This window comes from Amphiura filiformis, chromosome 20, assembly GCF_039555335.1.
Source record: "Amphiura filiformis chromosome 20, Afil_fr2py, whole genome shotgun sequence".
Classification (NCBI taxonomy): Eukaryota; Metazoa; Echinodermata; class Ophiuroidea; order Amphilepidida; family Amphiuridae; genus Amphiura; species Amphiura filiformis.
In genome coordinates this window covers 36286893-36305767 of record NC_092647.1, presented here as the reverse complement: position 1 = coordinate 36305767, position 18875 = coordinate 36286893, and the positions used below count along the sequence as shown (strand labels likewise).

General features: G+C 34.1%; 1 protein-coding gene across 1 annotated transcript in view; it reads right to left on the bottom strand.

Annotated features, from left to right (window-relative positions):
* Positions 1-18875, bottom strand: part of LOC140142755 (glycine receptor subunit alpha-2-like) — a 41789-nt gene that overhangs the window by 8667 nt on the left and 14247 nt on the right. The window contains exons 2-6 of the mRNA XM_072164746.1: positions 7721-7803; positions 7036-7103; positions 6008-6231; positions 2440-2522; positions 180-311 (exon numbers count right to left, since the gene is read on the bottom strand). Coding sequence (XP_072020847.1) covers positions 180-311; positions 2440-2522; positions 6008-6231; positions 7036-7103; positions 7721-7803 — 590 coding nt within the window. The remainder of the gene's footprint in view (positions 1-179; positions 312-2439; positions 2523-6007; positions 6232-7035; positions 7104-7720; positions 7804-18875) is intronic.

The following is an 18875-nucleotide window of genomic DNA, read 5'->3' as shown; positions in this document are numbered from 1 at the left end:
TTTAAATAAGCTATCCAGTGTATTTCTATTAATGAGCTCGTACAGAAAGCAAATTTAATATGCATGAATGATGAAGGATACATCAAAATAATTGTATCAAATTACATGTATGATACCATTTCTTCTAGTAATTTACATCGGGAAGCTGCATTCTTCCAACGTTTACTTGCTTTACTTACCAATAGCGTAAGCTAAATTCATGTTGCCACTGTCAATTTTAACGATGTCAAATTTTGAAACTGTTAGATTGTCTGGAACATCAAGGTCCACATCTTGAATAGTGAGAATAAGATCCTTAATTGAATATGCATCTGAAAATTTTAAAGAAAACAAAACAAAAACAAAATTATTATTCACTTTTCTTCAAAAAACAACGTGCTCTCTGGCAATAATAGAGTTACCTCTACAGATCCTGTTGCTGTAATTCAACTAATTTATAGGCGTATCAAATTATAAATCATGAAAGCAAAATAGTAGATCCTTACTTATCCAATAACGACTGCTTATGTATCGTATTTTACCTTATTAATGCCCTTTAGTTAGCACTTTAATGTTAATTAATAACAGCAAAAGTATATAGCTTTACAGTTGCACACTGTAAATTTTTCATAAAAATGATATTTGATATTCAAGTTGCATTGATACTAGAAACTGCATGGGAAGCAGTCATTCTGATACAGCCTGGAATAGTCGTTACATTCTATTATTTCTTTTGTTCTTGCAATAACGTCTCTTTCCGTGAATTACTTAAGCACCCAGGCGCTTATTAGGTCGAATACAAATATACAGGGTGTCCCAAAAAAAAGAGGCCCCTCATTGCGCCCTCTTTTTCTCCTATTTTTGAAAAGTTGATCAAATATATTTTGGTATGTAATAAAACCTTGAGTCGTTAGCTTTAATAAACCAGAACAATTATATCAATCGGCTCACAACTTTTGAAGATATGCTCTTTTAAAGAAATGTACCCGTTTTTCACTCTGTCCATGGAGAAGGTTTGGCTACTTCAAAGATTAAAAAGGAGTACACATACAATGTATGAATATCAAACATTCCTCAATAATAACTTTATAAAATAACTTTATTATGGAATGGGATTTACCGGTGGGTTTATGGGCAATGGATTTTTTTAATAGTGTCATTAATTTGTGGGTAAAATGGATGCCGAATGGGACTTCTTTTGCTTTACTTGCAAATACTAATTTTTTCTTGGTTATTTATGCCTTTTGTTTTAATTAAATGTTTCTTACTTTCTTACTTTGTTGTTTCTTGCTTTCTTTTTTACAACATAAGTCATTTCTCCTTTTAGGATAAAAGGAAGCCCTAAAAGGCTGTTTGGTTTGTCTTTGGTTCTTCTGAAGTGAGTTTACTGTGCTACTGTGCCCTCTACCTGGCTGCCTCTTTGGCGAATACAGGTTTCAGCCAGTGGTCCTCATTGCATCAATTGCGTTGCGTACCATCCTTGTGCGCCGGATCTTGGAATTTTGCCACAAAGGAAAAAAATCAAGTGGTGTGAGGTCTGGTGATTGTGTAGGCCACTCCACAGCATGAGCCATCCTAACCACTATCCGTTTGCTATCCGTGGACAGAGTGAAAAACGGGTACTTTTATTCAAAAGGCCATATCTTCAAAAGTTGTGAGCCGATTGAAATAATTATTTTGGTTTATTTAAGCTAACGATTAAAGGTTTCTTTACATACCAAAATATATTTAATCAACTTTTCAGAAATAGGAGAAAAAGAGGGTGCAATGAGGGGCCTCTTTTTTTTGGGACACCCTGTATGTATTACTGAGTGGTGTAAATTTGAAGATCTATAATCCGCTATCCATATGAATCCTCAACTGTATATTCTCCTTTCGCACATTTTGCCTTTTAATATACAGCCTGATCGTATAGTCATAAATATAATACATAATTGGATTATTAAGATGGAAGATATTAAAATTGTAGGTTGGCAGGACGTGGTGTTTTTTCAAAGCTACAGAATAAATCTCTGCAACACCCATGAGGTTAAACAACCAGTAATTATTAATATTCTGCCACTATTTGTTATAGTTATTATTCAAATTCTTTAACCACAATTACTAGGTCAACATCATACAGTATATCTAAAAAGTCAATTCTCTATGCCTTTCAAAGCTAAATATCGTTTTAAATGTAAAATTTTTAAAACACTGAAAACATAATGAGAAAAAAATTATATTATATATGTCAAACTTCCGATTTGTTGCAACACCACCTCCAGGCAGCTCACTGACTTTAGTCACACAAAGGCATCGAACCCCGGACAAGTTTAATGCCCATTGTATAAACCACAACGTAGACTTTTGCCTGAGTGGAATAGAAAGAAGTGTTTTTCTGACCAGAGATATTAAGGTTTGAATGGTAAAGAAACTTTGGGCACCCTGTATTAGTAATCTTACAAATGACAATCAACTTACAACTCATGATCTGTAGCGTACAACGCTGAGCGTCCATAGGGAAGTTCTTCAAATTCATATTACATGTTACAGTCACGCTGATTCTGTGAAGAAATACCATTAACATAGAAAACGTGAATGGTGTAGCAGGCTATTCTAGTAATTTGACAAAACAGTGGCATGATCGACGGGAATTGAAATATATTGTGTTTATTATATACCGGTAGTAATTATTGGCATCCCTGTAAGGAAGATATTTCATTTTATTTCATTTTAACACTGGGAATTGAATTAATTTTTAGTCAGCAACGTTAGTTTTTGCCCTGCTTTTTACATGTCATGTTTATTCTGCTTATGTACAGTAAGCAAAATAAGCAATACTTTCACCCCTGTATATCATGTATATCCTCAACAAAGACAAATATATCAAAATTAAAACAAGCAGACAATACCGGTCCTCTGTAGCTCAGCTGATTTAAGATCTTATTTATTGAAATTGGTTGAGAATTAAAGAAAAGTTGATCAAAAGTTAACATAACGTTCGACGCTAGTTTTAACGTGCTAATCAATGGAAGCATATTAGAGAACGCTTTGTGTACAAAGCAATATGGCTTGCAATATAATGGAGCAAACTACCATTTTTGAATTTGCATTTTCCGTGGGTTTTTGGATCGTCGTGTCTTTATTTCTTGAACGATTGCAACGAATGAAGTCTTAGATTCAATCTAAAAGACGCAGCTATTCATGCTATTGGCTGCTGGTTCCAAATATGACATATCTGTCTTTGTTTATGATAAACAGGGGGTGAACATAACTGGTACCATAATTCTTTTGCTTACTGTATCTAGTTGCATCACACCTAACCAGTTACGAGAAAGGATTTGCCTTCAACTAAAATTTACGTACATTAAACCGCTTACTTTGTTCTTTGAGCCCCAATGCCTATATATGGGGATGCCAATAATTTCTGGTATAGCTCATTTATTTTAACGAGAATAATTTTGCAGTTAATTAAGCAGAATTACTTGCAAATATCTGTTCATGTCCATAAGGTATATAGGAAATATTTTATCACACTTGTGATAATTGTTTTGGTTAGGTTACGATAAGTGAATGATATTATAATATACAAGGTGTCCCATAAAAAGGTTACATGTAGAAAACGAACCGCATTTTGTGATGGTACAACAAAACAATGTAATTTTTTCAGATATTATTTATTCATTCTTCTTGTAACTGTTTGCTAAGTTTCAATTCTGTATCTTAAAAGCAACTTAACTTATGAGCGCAAGATGACATGGGTGTCAAGAGTGGCCAAGCATCAAAATATCGCATAACGAAAGTTGAACACAATCACACTTTTGTTTTCAGATTTTTTTCTTTATTACTTTTATGTTTTTCTTATTTTTCATTGTTGAACTTATTGCACAAAAGAAACATTGAAAAATTAAATATTGTACACTGGAAATGAATCGGTTTTAGAGCTTCTAGACCCTTGGTGGTAACAAATAAAGGAAGATGGTCATTACAGACGAACACGTTTTTGGCGAAAGCAGTTCTGCACGCTGTATCTCCTGTTGTCAGTGAAATGAATAACAATGTTTTGCATTTATGGCTTGCTTGGATTTTGTTGACTTGAAATCGCTGCTGTTTGTTTTCACATTTCTGACTGAACTCTTGAAATAAAACTGAACAAGTTTTTTTTCTTTTTCTTTGTTTATCAGAATAAAATACTGCATCTGCCATGCTATGGCTGGGCCTACTCAAGTGCCCCGCCAAACACACGGTGGCTGTGACGCTGGTATAATGACCTCGTGTTGCATTATGTCACGTAAGGAGCTTGCTCAGGAATGCCTGGAATGCGGGCTAAGTACGTAGGTTGTGAACTTGACATTCACATGGGTACTAGTAAAGGGTACATATATTATGTCATGAAAAGGATATTTATACTTGTTAACATTAACTTAGATTGTTTTCAAAAATCTACATGTAACCTTTTTTTGGGACACCCGGTACATGACATATGGGTATGCTCTAAGTGAGACTCAAAATGACAGTGAGATAAAAGTGTTCGAACGTCGCTTAAAACAACACTATAACAAGACCAATTTTATTAAAATGTCGAGGAAAGATAACCTAAAGGTGAAAAACCCGAGTTGAAATTGAAATAATAATTCCCTTAATTATTCTTAACTCACGGTTGACAAAAAAAGTTTTGAATTGAGTTTTTGAGAGTGTGCTTTGTTTCTTGTTCTAAAATCTATATATTATATTCATCCTTTGTGATTTTTCCATTAAAACTAGCCTGCAATGCATGTCTATTTAGAAATAGACGTTTTAAACCTGACATTTCCCCGTCAAATTGTCATTATTCTTTGCATTTTCCCCTACTAATTGCTTTTAAGCATTCATGTGTATGTTAAACCTGACTTTGTGTCACAGCTTGCTCCATCAAGACCAAACAAGAAAACCGACACAAATATATACGGGTCATATATTCAAAATATTAAAAAAGGGCTCAAATGTTACATTAAATTTTTGGTAACACAGGGTAATACGGGAATCATGACAAGCTCTAGTAAATTTGTTTCTCACAAAGTTTTTTTATGACAAATCATTTTGACAAGACCAAGTGTTTCATGCTATAAGAGTTAGAGGTGCATAGATATAATTTATATTCCCTATGCAACAGATTATCACATTTTAAGAGGACAAAGGGAAGTTCCCTTTTCTTAACAACCATTATAATAACAATGATGATAGTCTTGTTAGTTAGTTAAGAAAATTGTAAGCATTTTTACTAGCGTCTTGGTTTCCAGTCACAAACTATTACTTCAATAATTGTATTAACTATAGACAATTTGCAAATATGTGACCCGGCAGCACAAACGAGCCGTAAATTCCCTAAATTGTATTCTGAGATACGGTGTAAAATGTGTACGAAGGTCGTATTCATCGGTAACTTAAGCTGGCGCGACATCTGTCTTATTTTGATAGTCACAACACCAACCAATAATCCTATTATTGAAGTGGATAATAAGCTTCTACCTTAGATGGCTATAGAACTTTTAATAGCTCTGGTCTTTGTTTGCTTTTGCTAAATCCTTTTCAAGTGGTGGGTTACCAGGCATTGTATTTTGTATAGGTATGCATAACCAACAATTAACAATGAGAGAACCCTCTTAAACCTCGTTGACTTGGGGATGATTTGAAATGACCGCCAATTATGACTGTTTGATATTTATTGCCAGCAATGTGGAAATAGAGACACACGTAGAAACGAAAAAAGCTATAATTTTGTTGAAGGAGCAAAGTTTAACAAACCATAACCCCGCTTCTGGATATCGTTTGAAGTCAAATGATATACCATTTTTAAGTTTATGATGTTTATATTTTAAACACGAAATAAAACAAAATTGACCGGGGGAGGAATTTACGGCTCATTCGCCGTGGGCGGTCACATATAATGTTGTATAATATAGAAGACATCATTGAATAGTGAAATACACGGCAAGAACAGAGAAAAATCTTGAAAAGGTGTTTTGTCTGGAATGATCTTAGAAACGGTATATGGCACAAAGCAACAAACCTTGAACTGACAAGGGCGTTTCCGTCCGGATATACCCACATCAACTTATTGGCTTGAGTCACGAAATGATGATGACTGTTTTTCTCGTATAAGAAATATAAATCTGGTACCCAAAGTTTCTCCATGTCTGTGTTTTTCAATACTAGTACAGTAACATTGTCATCCTGGTAGCTTAGTCTGTGATCTTGCCATCTCATTCGGAAGTACATGGTTACTGAAAAATCCTATAATGTTAAAAAATACAAAACAACGTTAAGTATTGTGGCAGAGGATGATTTAAGCACTTCCCACCACGCCACCGTGTTGACTTGCGGTTAGCACAGCTGTGTGAGTAAACATGACACCACTGCTCGCACATTGCATTGACGGGCATGGTTAAATTTGAATTTGGACTGATATATTTACAATAAAAACGCATTCAAAATGCTAGTCGATTTCACATTGTATGTTACCTACAGAGGGTGTGAATTATCCTTTATGCATACATCACTTTTGTTCTGAAATCGACCAAGTAATAATGACACACGCACAATTCGTAAACAACATCTTTTGCACAGAATTCAATGGGATTTGAAAAGTAAAGTGGCAGTTGAAACTCTAGTGATAACACGTTTGCAGTGCATGATGGGGCTTCCTTAAATCATCCTCTGGTATTGTGGATACTCTAAAACGTACCACGTAGGTGAAGTGAACAACTTGGTAAAATGGGAAAGCACGAAATTTAAATACAGAAACTTAATCAAAGAAATTTGTAAGCGAACGCGAGGGGCGAACGCAAAGTGTTTCATCCAAAATATTTGTCGACTCCCCCATGCAGTGTAAATATTTATCGGTCCCTAATTTCATTAAGTCATAGATTAGAGTAATTACCATATTTACATTATATTTAGCTTATATGATCAAATAGATTAACACAGCAAACCACAACGGTAAACATGGTAAATAAATCAATGTATTTTGATGTCTTTAAATCAGTAATATATATAAAGACTTCAAAACCACTGCTATAGGGCACAACTACAACTCACCAATGTTGATTCCCGGATTGGCCCCAAGCTCTCAACGTACATACCGATACGTACATTTGTCGGCGGACCTGTAAAGAAAACAAATTTGATATTCAACATGTAACGTGTGGCTAGCCGACTATTGTCTTCATACCTGCAGAACATGAAATTCTGTATTCAAGATAATGTGTGGTTCAACATCTCTCAATAACCATTGAGTATCCTGAAGGCATAAGTTGCTGTAATCATAGAGATATCAGGCTCTATTTGATGAAACCACGGCAGGTCGATTAAAGCCTTAAGCAAATTGATACATGGCACAAAAACAAGTTAAAGTAAATCATGCATGTGAGATGACTTCTGAGAAATTCTAAAAGATCGTGTCCAAAGAATCTTATTTTATGAATATGCGCCGATAATCAAAGGGTATTTTACGCTTGTTTGTATCTAATGTCACCATTGCTGTCACATAAATTATAAGCTGGCAGGTATTCTTGGAATTGTATAAAGGTAACTCGCAAATGTGGAAAAAAAAACGTAATGCGGATTAATTCACGCTGCGGTGAAATTAATGCATTATTTATCGTTGTGTTTAGAGCATCTAAATCAAGATCTATTATGTTACGGGCTGTAACCTGCAATGAAATATATAATTAAATTGAAATGTAATATTAATATAATGAGGATGCCAAGAAAACACACTTGCCTTCACTTTCTGGTCTTATTCTTGGATCGTAGTTTGCGAGTAGTTCATTAAGCACAACCGTTGCATTAGCAGAAGCCAATGGACTGTAGGAAGAAAAGACGATTGGGAATTGGGAGTATTGTAAATTATGAGTTGATATGTCCAAATTTGGGTTGTAATTGCATAACGAAAAAATGATGGTATAAATTTCATCAGATTAGCATTTCTACAGATTGTCTTTATTAATTGAGCTAAAATGCATGAGTATTTTTACTGACAACCCGGTTTCATCATGCCGATAACATTCATCAAAAAATGCAGTAGCTATCCATTTGAAGTTAAAACTGATGTCTGCTTTCAAAAATTGCTTTAGCCCAAAGTAAAAGACTAGTATTCCACAACAATCAAAGCTCTTGCGAAAATACTCAACATGGTGCTTCCTATAATTACATAATACGAATCAGAAATGCCGAGGGAATACACTAAAGAGGTTATTGTAACAACCCTCAAACAAAGTCTGAGTGATAATTTAGCTGGCTGCTTCCTGATTCCAAATTTTAGTTCGAATATTTAAATGCGGAATTTGGAATTTAAGGCAAAGCTGACATTTCATCAAAAAATAAATACAATAATTGTCCATTTGTTGTTTAAATTGGAGTTTGCTTTAAATACTTTAGCACACAGTTAAAGAGAATATTCCACAACTATTAAAATTCTAGCAACAATATTCGACACGATAATCGATGTAATGTCAATCGTGTATCAGACAAAACAGGACGGGAAAAGAAGGTGCTGAGTGCCAATATTGCTAGCATTACTATTCATCCCTATAAACACTTCAAGTTCTGCATTTAAGACCATTTCACTACATTTAGATATAGGTTGTATAATAGTTCATCAAATACCACAACAATTACAAGGACAACAGTTCCATGCAAAGTATGCATTTAGAGAAATATGGTTATGAGAAACAATGTTTAAAGCAAACCGAGATAAAAAAATGAACTAAGGATAAAATCGCTTTAAATTCCACAAGATATGTCCTATAACTGATATTTCTTAATTCAACTTAACAAATCTTTGCACCACACAAGATAGCATTACCAAGCCTAACGGCTATCCTAAATATATGAGATGTGTGTCCTTACTAGTGTCGAATATGTACTGACTTCATATAATGAGGATGATAACAAAAAAACCTCTACACCTGATATTCGCATAGATTCAGATTCAGATTCAGATTCAGATTTTATTGACATTCATCTTACAACAAGATATGGTCAAAACATATATAATAATACGATACGATATATATAATACAAATAAAGTACAAGAACGATTACAGTTTACAACTATAAAGAATATAATATAAATTAACTAGGCATAGGCCTATTATTTAAATCCCGTTTTTCAAATGCAGTATAAATGAAATTAGCAACTGCATTGGTGGTGTCAAAATCATTGGCACCCATGATAAGAAGAAATTTATCATTTTCAGTTGAATTGTTGGTAACAAAAATATCATCTATTAACGTCATAAATCTATTACGGATATCGTTATATAAGGAACATTTCATAATGAAATGAAATTCGTCCTCAATTTCATTGAGATTACAATATTTACAAATTCTCCGTTCTGGAGGCAATTTAGGTGAAACATATCTATCCATTTAAATCCTTAATTTATGGCAACTAATTCTTAGTTTACAAAAAGTAGATCTATGCCTACGTTTTAATAATGTAACATAATTTTCTAATGAAAATGAACGTTTGAATTGACAATATGTTCGAAGTTTAGTCTGATGGTTTTTACAACATTTAACCATGAATTATTATAAACAGTTTTTAGATTATCTACAATTAATGTGTTAAAATTAGCCTTATTAATCATGGTAGGTCTATTCCATATGTCATATTTATCAATCAGTTTCAAAACATTCATAATACCGGTGGACCAAGAAAAGGTGTTTAGTTTCCTGTTATCAATCAGAGCCTTTGTTACAAGAGAGGTTGAACCTAACATGCAGTTTAAATTAAGTTTCCACCAATATTTTATAGCTAAAGCAATCATAGAAATGAGAATGGGGTAACTTCCCAATTCGCCACGTACAACATTATTTGTAGCTTTCTTATGAACACCCAGTACTGTTTTACAAAATTGTATATGTACATTTTCGCCAGGAGGCTTATCACAAATATTTACAAAATTAGTATCATTAATGTTTTTACATAAATAAGGCGCCCATATTTCACTGCCGTAACTTAAGATTGGTTGAATGAGAGTACGGAATAATGTAGAGCTGCATTTATAAGAGTTGCTATAAAGGTTTTCACGAACTTTAAAATATGCTTTTAAAGCTTTATCTTTCAGCTTAACCATAGCATTTTGAAATGAACCTGATGGTGTGAAAATAACACCCAAGTAGCAGTATTCATTAGTTATTTTAAGATCAGTATTGCCATAAGTAAATGTGAAGTTCCGAATGAGATGACCTTTTTTATTAAAAATCATGACATTAGACTTGTTAATATTTACAGAAAGCTTCCATTTTAAACAATAATTATTTAGATTATCAAGTGCTTGTTGGAGACCTTGAGCACTTTCAGAAAGAATGACAAGATCGTCAGCATACATTATACAAGATAGACGATACTTATCAAGCAATACTGGATCACATGAATGGTCAAATATTGTTGGGATGTCACTGGTAAAAATATTAAAAAACATTGGACTAAGAATACATCCCTGTTTGACTCCAACTGTTGTATAAAACGTGTCAGTTAACTTACTATCATATTTTACAGCAAAACTAACTAAAGAGTACATATCACGGATAATATTGATCAAGTGACCACCTATTCCAGCCTGCATCAGTTTATATAACAGTGCGCTCCTCCATACGGTGTCAAAGGCTTTTGAGAAGTCAATAAAACAAACAAAAAGTTTTGACTTTACTGAGTTCAAGTATTTGTCGATAAGAGATTTAAGAACGAGAATATGATCACTCGTACGGCTACCCTTTCTGAAACCAATTTGTTCAGTTGGAATGGTCTTGTATTTATCTGTAAATAAAACAAGACGATTATGTAAAACTAAGCAAAATAATTTGCAAAGATTACTGGACACTGCTATACCACGATAGTTTCCTGGATCTGTTTTATCACCTTTCTTATGAAGAACGGTCAGTGTACTTAATCTCCATCTTGATGGAAATTTACCGCTAGTATAAATTGTGTTAAATAGTATGCATAAAGCAGGTGCGAGAATATGAATACCTTCTTTTAACATTTCGTTTCTTATACCATCAACTCCTGGTGCTTTGTTGTTCTTCAGTTTCAGACCTGCTTTAATGACTTCATCTGGAGTTATGTTAAAATTTAATTCATTATCCGAGAAGTCATAATGATCCCAGAGGCTGTTTAAAGTGGCCTCAAAATCTTTATCATTGTGTACGATATTTCTGTTCATCAGTGTTGAGAAATGATCTAACCATTTTTTTGGACTGATAGGATTAGTAGAATCAGTGTGAGAACTACTACATAAATCATCATATAAGTTCCAAAATGCTTCAGGATTATTTTCCTGCATAGTATCTAGCATATCAAAAATGTTATCACGGAAATTCTGTTTTTTCATATTAAGCAATTTCTTGTATTGCTTTTTCATATAACGGAACTTATGAATTAAAAACATGTTAGATGGTTGTTTCTTAATATTACGAGCCAAACTTTGCAGTTGACGAAATGATAGTTTACATTCCTTATCATACCATTTACCATCTTTGCGTTTACAACATTTATGTAATTTATCAGAAGAACACTTATTGCCTTTTACTAAGCCCGCTGAATTGCCCATGTTTTCAATAAGATCGTAAAAGTTATCTACGACTGTATTACTACGTAATTCTTCAGAAGTATCTGAAAAATTGTCAATTTGAACGTCTTGAGTGAATGACTTAACAAGTGATTCAGCATCTGGGTTTCTAACAAAATCTTTCCATGCCTGTAAAGCGTGAGTGTTCCATATAAACTGATCAGGAAGCACATGAAGAGGAGTTTCCTCAGCAAAAATATCATTGTAGGTACACCAATTTGACTTTACAGTACAAGATATCATACAGTGAATGGAGGATGGTGTTAAATCATGAACACGGAAATATTCAATATCATTTAACATGTTGGAACTACATAATGCATAATCTATCACACTTGGGGTACCTCTATGGTTGAAACAGGTAAAATTACCACAGAGATCACCTAGTTTTCTACCATTAATAATACGTAGTCCACTGCTCTTACATAAATCTAGTAACATCTTACCATGGGTATCAACATTCTTTTCGTCACAGCTTCTCCTAATAACAGGCGTATCACTAACATAAGATGAAGACAGTGACAAAAAATTATTATTATCATTAGTAATATAGTCGGGTTTACAGTTCGTTCGAGCATTGAAGTCACCAATAATGATACAATTACCCTTCACTGATACACGTATAATGTCTTCTTCAATTAAACTAAAAATATCATCTCGTTGAGAAGAGAAACTAGAGCGAATAGGACTAATATATACATTACAAATATAAATATCTTTGTCCAGACCAAAAAAACGTTTGTTTAATTTGAACCACATGTATTCTGAATGCGTTGATTTTAGGAAGGTAACCCCTTTAATCAAGGTTGTTTTCACCCCTACTGCTAGACCGCCGAAAGCATGAGGAGCATTTTTTGATTGCGGTCTATTATTTTGTACGATGTGGTAACCAGGAACTGAAAGAGAATCAGTGGAGTTACAATGAGTTTCAGTAAGACAGAAGATATCTAGTTTTGATAACATATCAACAACATGTTTAAATGTAAGTTTGGAGGTACGAATATTTGCTATTCGAGAATGCACACCATCGATATTCCATCCTCCAATTTGAATATCAGATTGAGAAAATGTCTGCATGTTGAATTTGATTCAAAAGTGGAAGTTCGTATAGGCTAACTTATCTAGAATTAGCAACATACCGTTTTCTTTTATCACGGATATTTAAGATAACTTCGATCTTGCACCTAATATTACTATATAATAGACTAGAACCATCGTTGGAAAGATGGTATCCATCAGATGCTAACAGGTGGTCTATTACCATACCATTTCTCAAGAAGTTTATAGTGTATAAACTTTTTAAAACTTTAACGATCACAACTCAATTTAAATCAAATAAAATTTCACTTTTAGTTACTTGTTGTACGATTACAGTTCCATGCATTCAGCACGTAATTATTGAAATCGTACATTTTTATGAAGTTTCTGCTATTGAATTACATTTATTATATACTTTGATTATTTTATACTGCTGATTTAAAATTAAAACAAAATCCTCTATTACCACTTCCAGTCGCAACTGCATATTGTTACGTAACCAGTCTGATCTGAGTTCCAAGGAAAGAAGACAATCATTCTTAATAACTTTATCTCATATCTGGCTTTACCACCAATATTCACATTCTTCATCAAATGAGGAAATCACATTCATTATTGTCCTCAAGTTGTTCACCGCTACATATCCACATTCAAACCAATTGCTTACGTTACGGGAAGAAATTATACTTTATGGAATCTCTCGCGATTTCTAACTATCGTTGTTGTTATAATCATGATATTTGGGGGGGGGCAATAATTTCAAAAGTATAGTGTTACGAGTCGTACTTGACTCAAGGCCAAAATCACCTTTTACCCGAACTCACACGAATGCACAACACAAATACACTGTTTGATTATGCTAACAAAATCTAAGTCTTTAATTGAAAGCACGTTATTATTGGTACAATATATGACAACAAATGCACATACACAATAATCAAATATAATCACTCTTTATCTATTTTGTACTTAGCCAGCATTCTTCTTCTTGCCGATCATAAAGTTCTTGCAATGTTCTGGACGACTGATGTATTATATCCTTATTCACTTGTCCTGCGTAAATTAGCGAAGTCCTTTGTACACTTGCATTGATAAATATCCTTTCGAATAAAATCCTCACACAAAACTCTTATCTCCTTGCGCCGTTCTTCAAACGCCTTAATCCTTGCGCTGCTTTCTTCAAACTTGGTGCTATTTCCACCTTTCACACAATATCTTCAGGAAGCAGGACTGCGATGCAGTTGTCCCCACTTATTTTGACAGTTACGTTGAATCAAAACACCAGACTTCAGCAAGTCGACAGAAGAATATATATTCCTTTCTTGGAAGAATAACGTTCTTTGACGTATTCTAGATCTTCTCCGACAACACTGGTAAATAGTAATACTCATACTGCAGTTACTGTCCGTTTTCCTATACACAATACACAGTGCTCTCACCATTGACGCGTGACCTCTACAAATGATGTATGTTGGAAGAATGGACACTTGCCTAGTTAACATCACTGTGTGAAAAATAACCAGCCAATATTTAATTTATTCTCCAAACTTCTAGCAAATTTATTTCTCTAACATGACCTAAAATTACAGCTAGGTTAGATGTTCAGAAATGGTCGCACTTTTGTAAAATATGAGTGAGGGCAAGGCACAGCTAGCCAACTCCCCGTGTTAATTGAATGGAGATTTGACCGAAAATATTGGTATCGGACCGCTCACTTCTGAAGGATGCCACAAAAAAAACGGTACAAGCTACATTTAAATTATTCTATGAAATTCTAGAAAATATAGCTTTGTAACATGTCCTAAATTTTTAGCTAATTTAGGTGTTTGGAGAGGGTCGCACTTTTGTGTTTTAGGAAGGATATGTAAACGACAAATAACACCAAAAATATGAAGAAATTATTTCCAAACTGTGTTAAGTCAACAATCATTATGTTGCTCATTTTCAAGAATGCTGGTTAACAAAAAGCAGGTCATTGTCTCATTTCGTGAACAAAGGTCCACATACCATTGTGTCCTTCCGTTTCCTTTATAATCGGTTACCCAACTGAAGCTATAATACCAGTTTTATTGCGATATCGCACATGCAAAAACAGACACATGTGCACAACCAGAGAAGATCCGATTTAATCAGTTGAGCTGTTTCAATGAGTGTTATCTTGGTTTAATAGCTTTTAATGGGGTTTAAGTCCTGCAAAGGTCGAGATGAATTCTACTGTAGACATGACTGCATCATGTTTGACTACATAAAATATTTCTGGTTTGCAATTTCCTTTCTTTGAAGGAATTGGACTGTAAGCATATTAGCTAGCTAGCCCAGATCAACACTATCAACTGTGACAATAATTGTTTACATTTTCTTATATATCAAGCCTGGGAAAAAACCCATTCTATTATGGGCCATTTACTACCCTCACACTATGCTCAATCTGGGAAATTCCCAAGTCTTACTTATACCATTAACCTTTCACATTACATCACTTCCTTAGGGGAAATCCCATTACATCACTTCCTGAGGGGAATCCCATATAATCCAAAATTAGAAATGATTCAATTTGTTTTGATCAAGTTGATGCAAGAAAGGGGAATCCCTAAAATGTCTCATGACATAGATTTTAATTGTAAACAAAGATCTACCAAAAAACGTTTCAAAACGTAAAAAGTGGCCAAAGTTTAAAAAATCTTTCCTGTGTGGCTTTTCACCCTTTTTTAAACTTGGTCCCATTTAGTAAAGTAGTAATAACATGAAGAATGAGTCTTAATTTTTACATGCAACAATGTGCTCTTATAGGTGCAATATGACGTAGGCTATATATTATCAAAAACATTTCAAGGTTTATGTTTTATTATATTGCGTGTTCATAAAGAGTAGTAGAGTATTATAATCTATATAGTTAGCAAATTGACTGTGTGTCAACCTGCTATATATAGACCCTACATATCTGTACATAAGGCGCAGAATCGCACATGACGATGAAGAATTTAACAAAGTGAGTATTTGCTACTTTTTTAAAAATCAAAATACATTATAACGTCTATACGGAAAAACTTCAATTACGCACGAACATTAATTCATTTGCTCAACAAAATAAACACTGACAACTAAAAAAATCAACAAGTAGCTTATAGATGGATGACTTCGTATGGGTCTTAAGAAACTTTCATCAATGGGACCAAGTTTAAAAAAGGGTGAAAAGCCACACAGGAAAGATTTTTTAAACTTTGGCCACTTTTTACGTTTTGAAACGTTTTTTGGTAGATATTAATTCTTTTTTTGAGGTAAAAATATTGCGCGGTAAGTGGTTCTTTGTAGCCATGCGAGGCGAACTAGTAGGATATCCATATTTCGCGGTTAATGGTTCTTTGTAGCCCTGCGGGGCAAACTAGTTGGATATCCATATTTCGCGGTGAGTGGTTTTTTGAAGCTCCGAGGGGCAAACTAGTTGGATATCCATATTTCGCGTTTTGTGGTTCTTTGAAGCCCTGCGGGGCAAACTAGTTCGATATTCTCATTTCGCGATTAGTGGTTTTAACGACCCGTGACCACCCCAATCAGCTGCATACCGCATCCAGCTATTTTAATTATCAAAATACTAGTTTTTTATTAATGCTATGGGGTAAAAGAATTATTTAAAAAATTAATAGCTGAACCCCAATAGTTCAGCCAGGAACTGGAAACGACATACTGATGACTTTATAATAGAGTATATTGAATAGACCCAAGCGGAACGAGAGTTGCTAAGTAACCGCTATCCGAACCATAAACACACATGCATGATCAGAAAACGAGTGTTCAATTTCCTCATAGCATCCCACGTTGTACACACGTCAGTCGACTTTGGCGGTGATGGTTTGTTAGCCCTCCAAGTTATAACATCGTTCACTTTGTATTGAACATTGTATGTGGGCCTCGTTGAAATAACATAAAGATCAGTCTAATCAGTGTGATATCATTTCAAGAGGTCACTTCCCGATTAAGCTAAACAGCCTATGTGGAGGAATTTTATGCATGAGCAACCACATAAATAATGAAGTAATGAATACCCTCTATTGTTATCAGATTAACTTTTACGACTTTCGATTACATGGAGGTTGCGACGATGGCGCGATATTTGATTTCTTAATATACTTATGTTGCCCTTCAAAATGCCTAAAAATCATCAAGATATTCCAATACTGTCTAAAGTTATGTAAAATTGTGTAAAATTTGTATGATTTATCGCACATAATTTCTGCGTAGCGTGGAGAATCATTTACATAGGATTTTGGAGAAAAAATGTGATAATTTTAGGGAAATATACATGTAGAATGGTGGAAGAAACAAATGAAACATTTTCCTGGAATGTGTAGACCATACTCTTTCTGTTCCTATTGATTTCTATACTGAAATAATTCTTAAAATGAAGTTGTTGGATGATTTTAGTTGGCATTTCTAGAGTGTAAACATGTAGACAAATAGTAGATATTGTTGAGAGGGCACTCTATTCACGAGATTTCTTTTCCAACGCCAAAATAGCGCGAATTTTGGTGGTTTGCGAGTGAAGAGTGTCTGCACTATCGATTGACTACGTAAATGTTCAATAGGTTTTTGTAAATGGGCTAGTGATAGTGGGTATGATGTACGTCTCTTTTGCATTGTTAAGACAAGCCACGCGGGATCTGCTAGGTCTTTCGATCAACGTACTATGCGTGTTTGGTCAAGCGGGGATAATTTGTAAAGCAGTTTGGTAATGGTGAGGATGTTGCCATTTTTGACGACTTCTGACTTTTGGTAAGCCGAAAAGGAATCAATAAAATCGTGTATAAGATATTTGCGGGGATATTTGGGCGCTATTACAACAATTTAGAAAATAAATGGGCACTTCTGGGTTGGATATTATAGATTCTATAGAATTTAAGTATGATATATTTTCGATGGTAAATATATTTTTACTTTAAAAGTTTGTAGTTTTCATAATTGCAATTTATTAATATTATATAAAAAGCACATATAAATATATAATTGTAAGAGTATGGGATCATTTTGAAAATTAATAATTGCGAAACGCCGCCGGTAGAGATCAGCAATAAATGTGTATTTCAGGAATTGCCGCGATTCCTGCAGTAGTTTTTATGAATAGAATACAATAGCGGATACAATAGCGAATTCAATAGAACTCTATTACGGGTAAATAAACCTCGTCGCGCTGGTAAATTTCACTTCTTCAATTTTTTTCATTAACTAACCGTTATTTCATCAAGTAACCGTTATTTTTTAAACTTTGGAAAACCTCGACCGAGGTTTTTAATAAATCATCAAATTAAATTACTGAGGGCACATCACAATAGGCCTATGAAGAAACCAAGATGTTTTTCAAAATCTAAATTATAGATAAATAACTGCGCATCAGTTATCTGGAGGGAATCGTTAAAAATCTTAACATTTTGCCTTTGTAACCGAGGGATATCCCTGAGAGTCGTAGCCCAGGGATATATTCTAGGTAATTTCGAACAATTTAATTTCGAAAAACATATGATGAACAGTTCTTCCCGCGTTAAACTATGAAAGAATATTGCGCCAATCACAACTTAACAATGTTACCACGCAACAATTTTCTCTAAAAATGTTCACTCACGAAACTATTCTACAATAAATAGATGTTATGTGTTTGTGTAAAACAAGAAATATGGCAGCGAATGAATCCCACACTGCTATTTTTAAGGTTATCGGGTTTTCATGTGTAATTTGGCGAAAGCTGCATGTAGGCTGTTAGTAGTTTTTACTGATCAGTATTTGTTGATATAAAAAGGTAAATATAATCTGCTATTTTATCCATACATCCAAATTAACAGTGAAGTGATTTTAATTATTGAAAGCCTTTATACTCTATCTATAACTTGAGAAGTATCGTAGATAATTAAAACAATAATGTTGATAATCAAAATCAAGAACGCCTGAAAAGCCAGTGGGATTTGTGTGCAAGCGTAGGCAATTTCACAAATACACAAAACACAGAGGCCTTACAAATCCTGTGGTTTAGAGTTATACAATTGTAAACTAACGGTGGTAGTCTGATATTCATTAGTTTATCTTGCCCCCGAGCAGGATGCGCGACGTGTAATGTACACAGAAACACCAAGAAGTGTTAATCTTTACGATCTTAATTACGGAGACAGAGCAAGAGGTAACGGGATAAAAGTCTAAGGAGAACAAGATCGAGAAAGACTAGGGAGAGAACATTTTGACATAAATGGGTAAAGTGGGTAAAGAATAGGAAACCTAAAT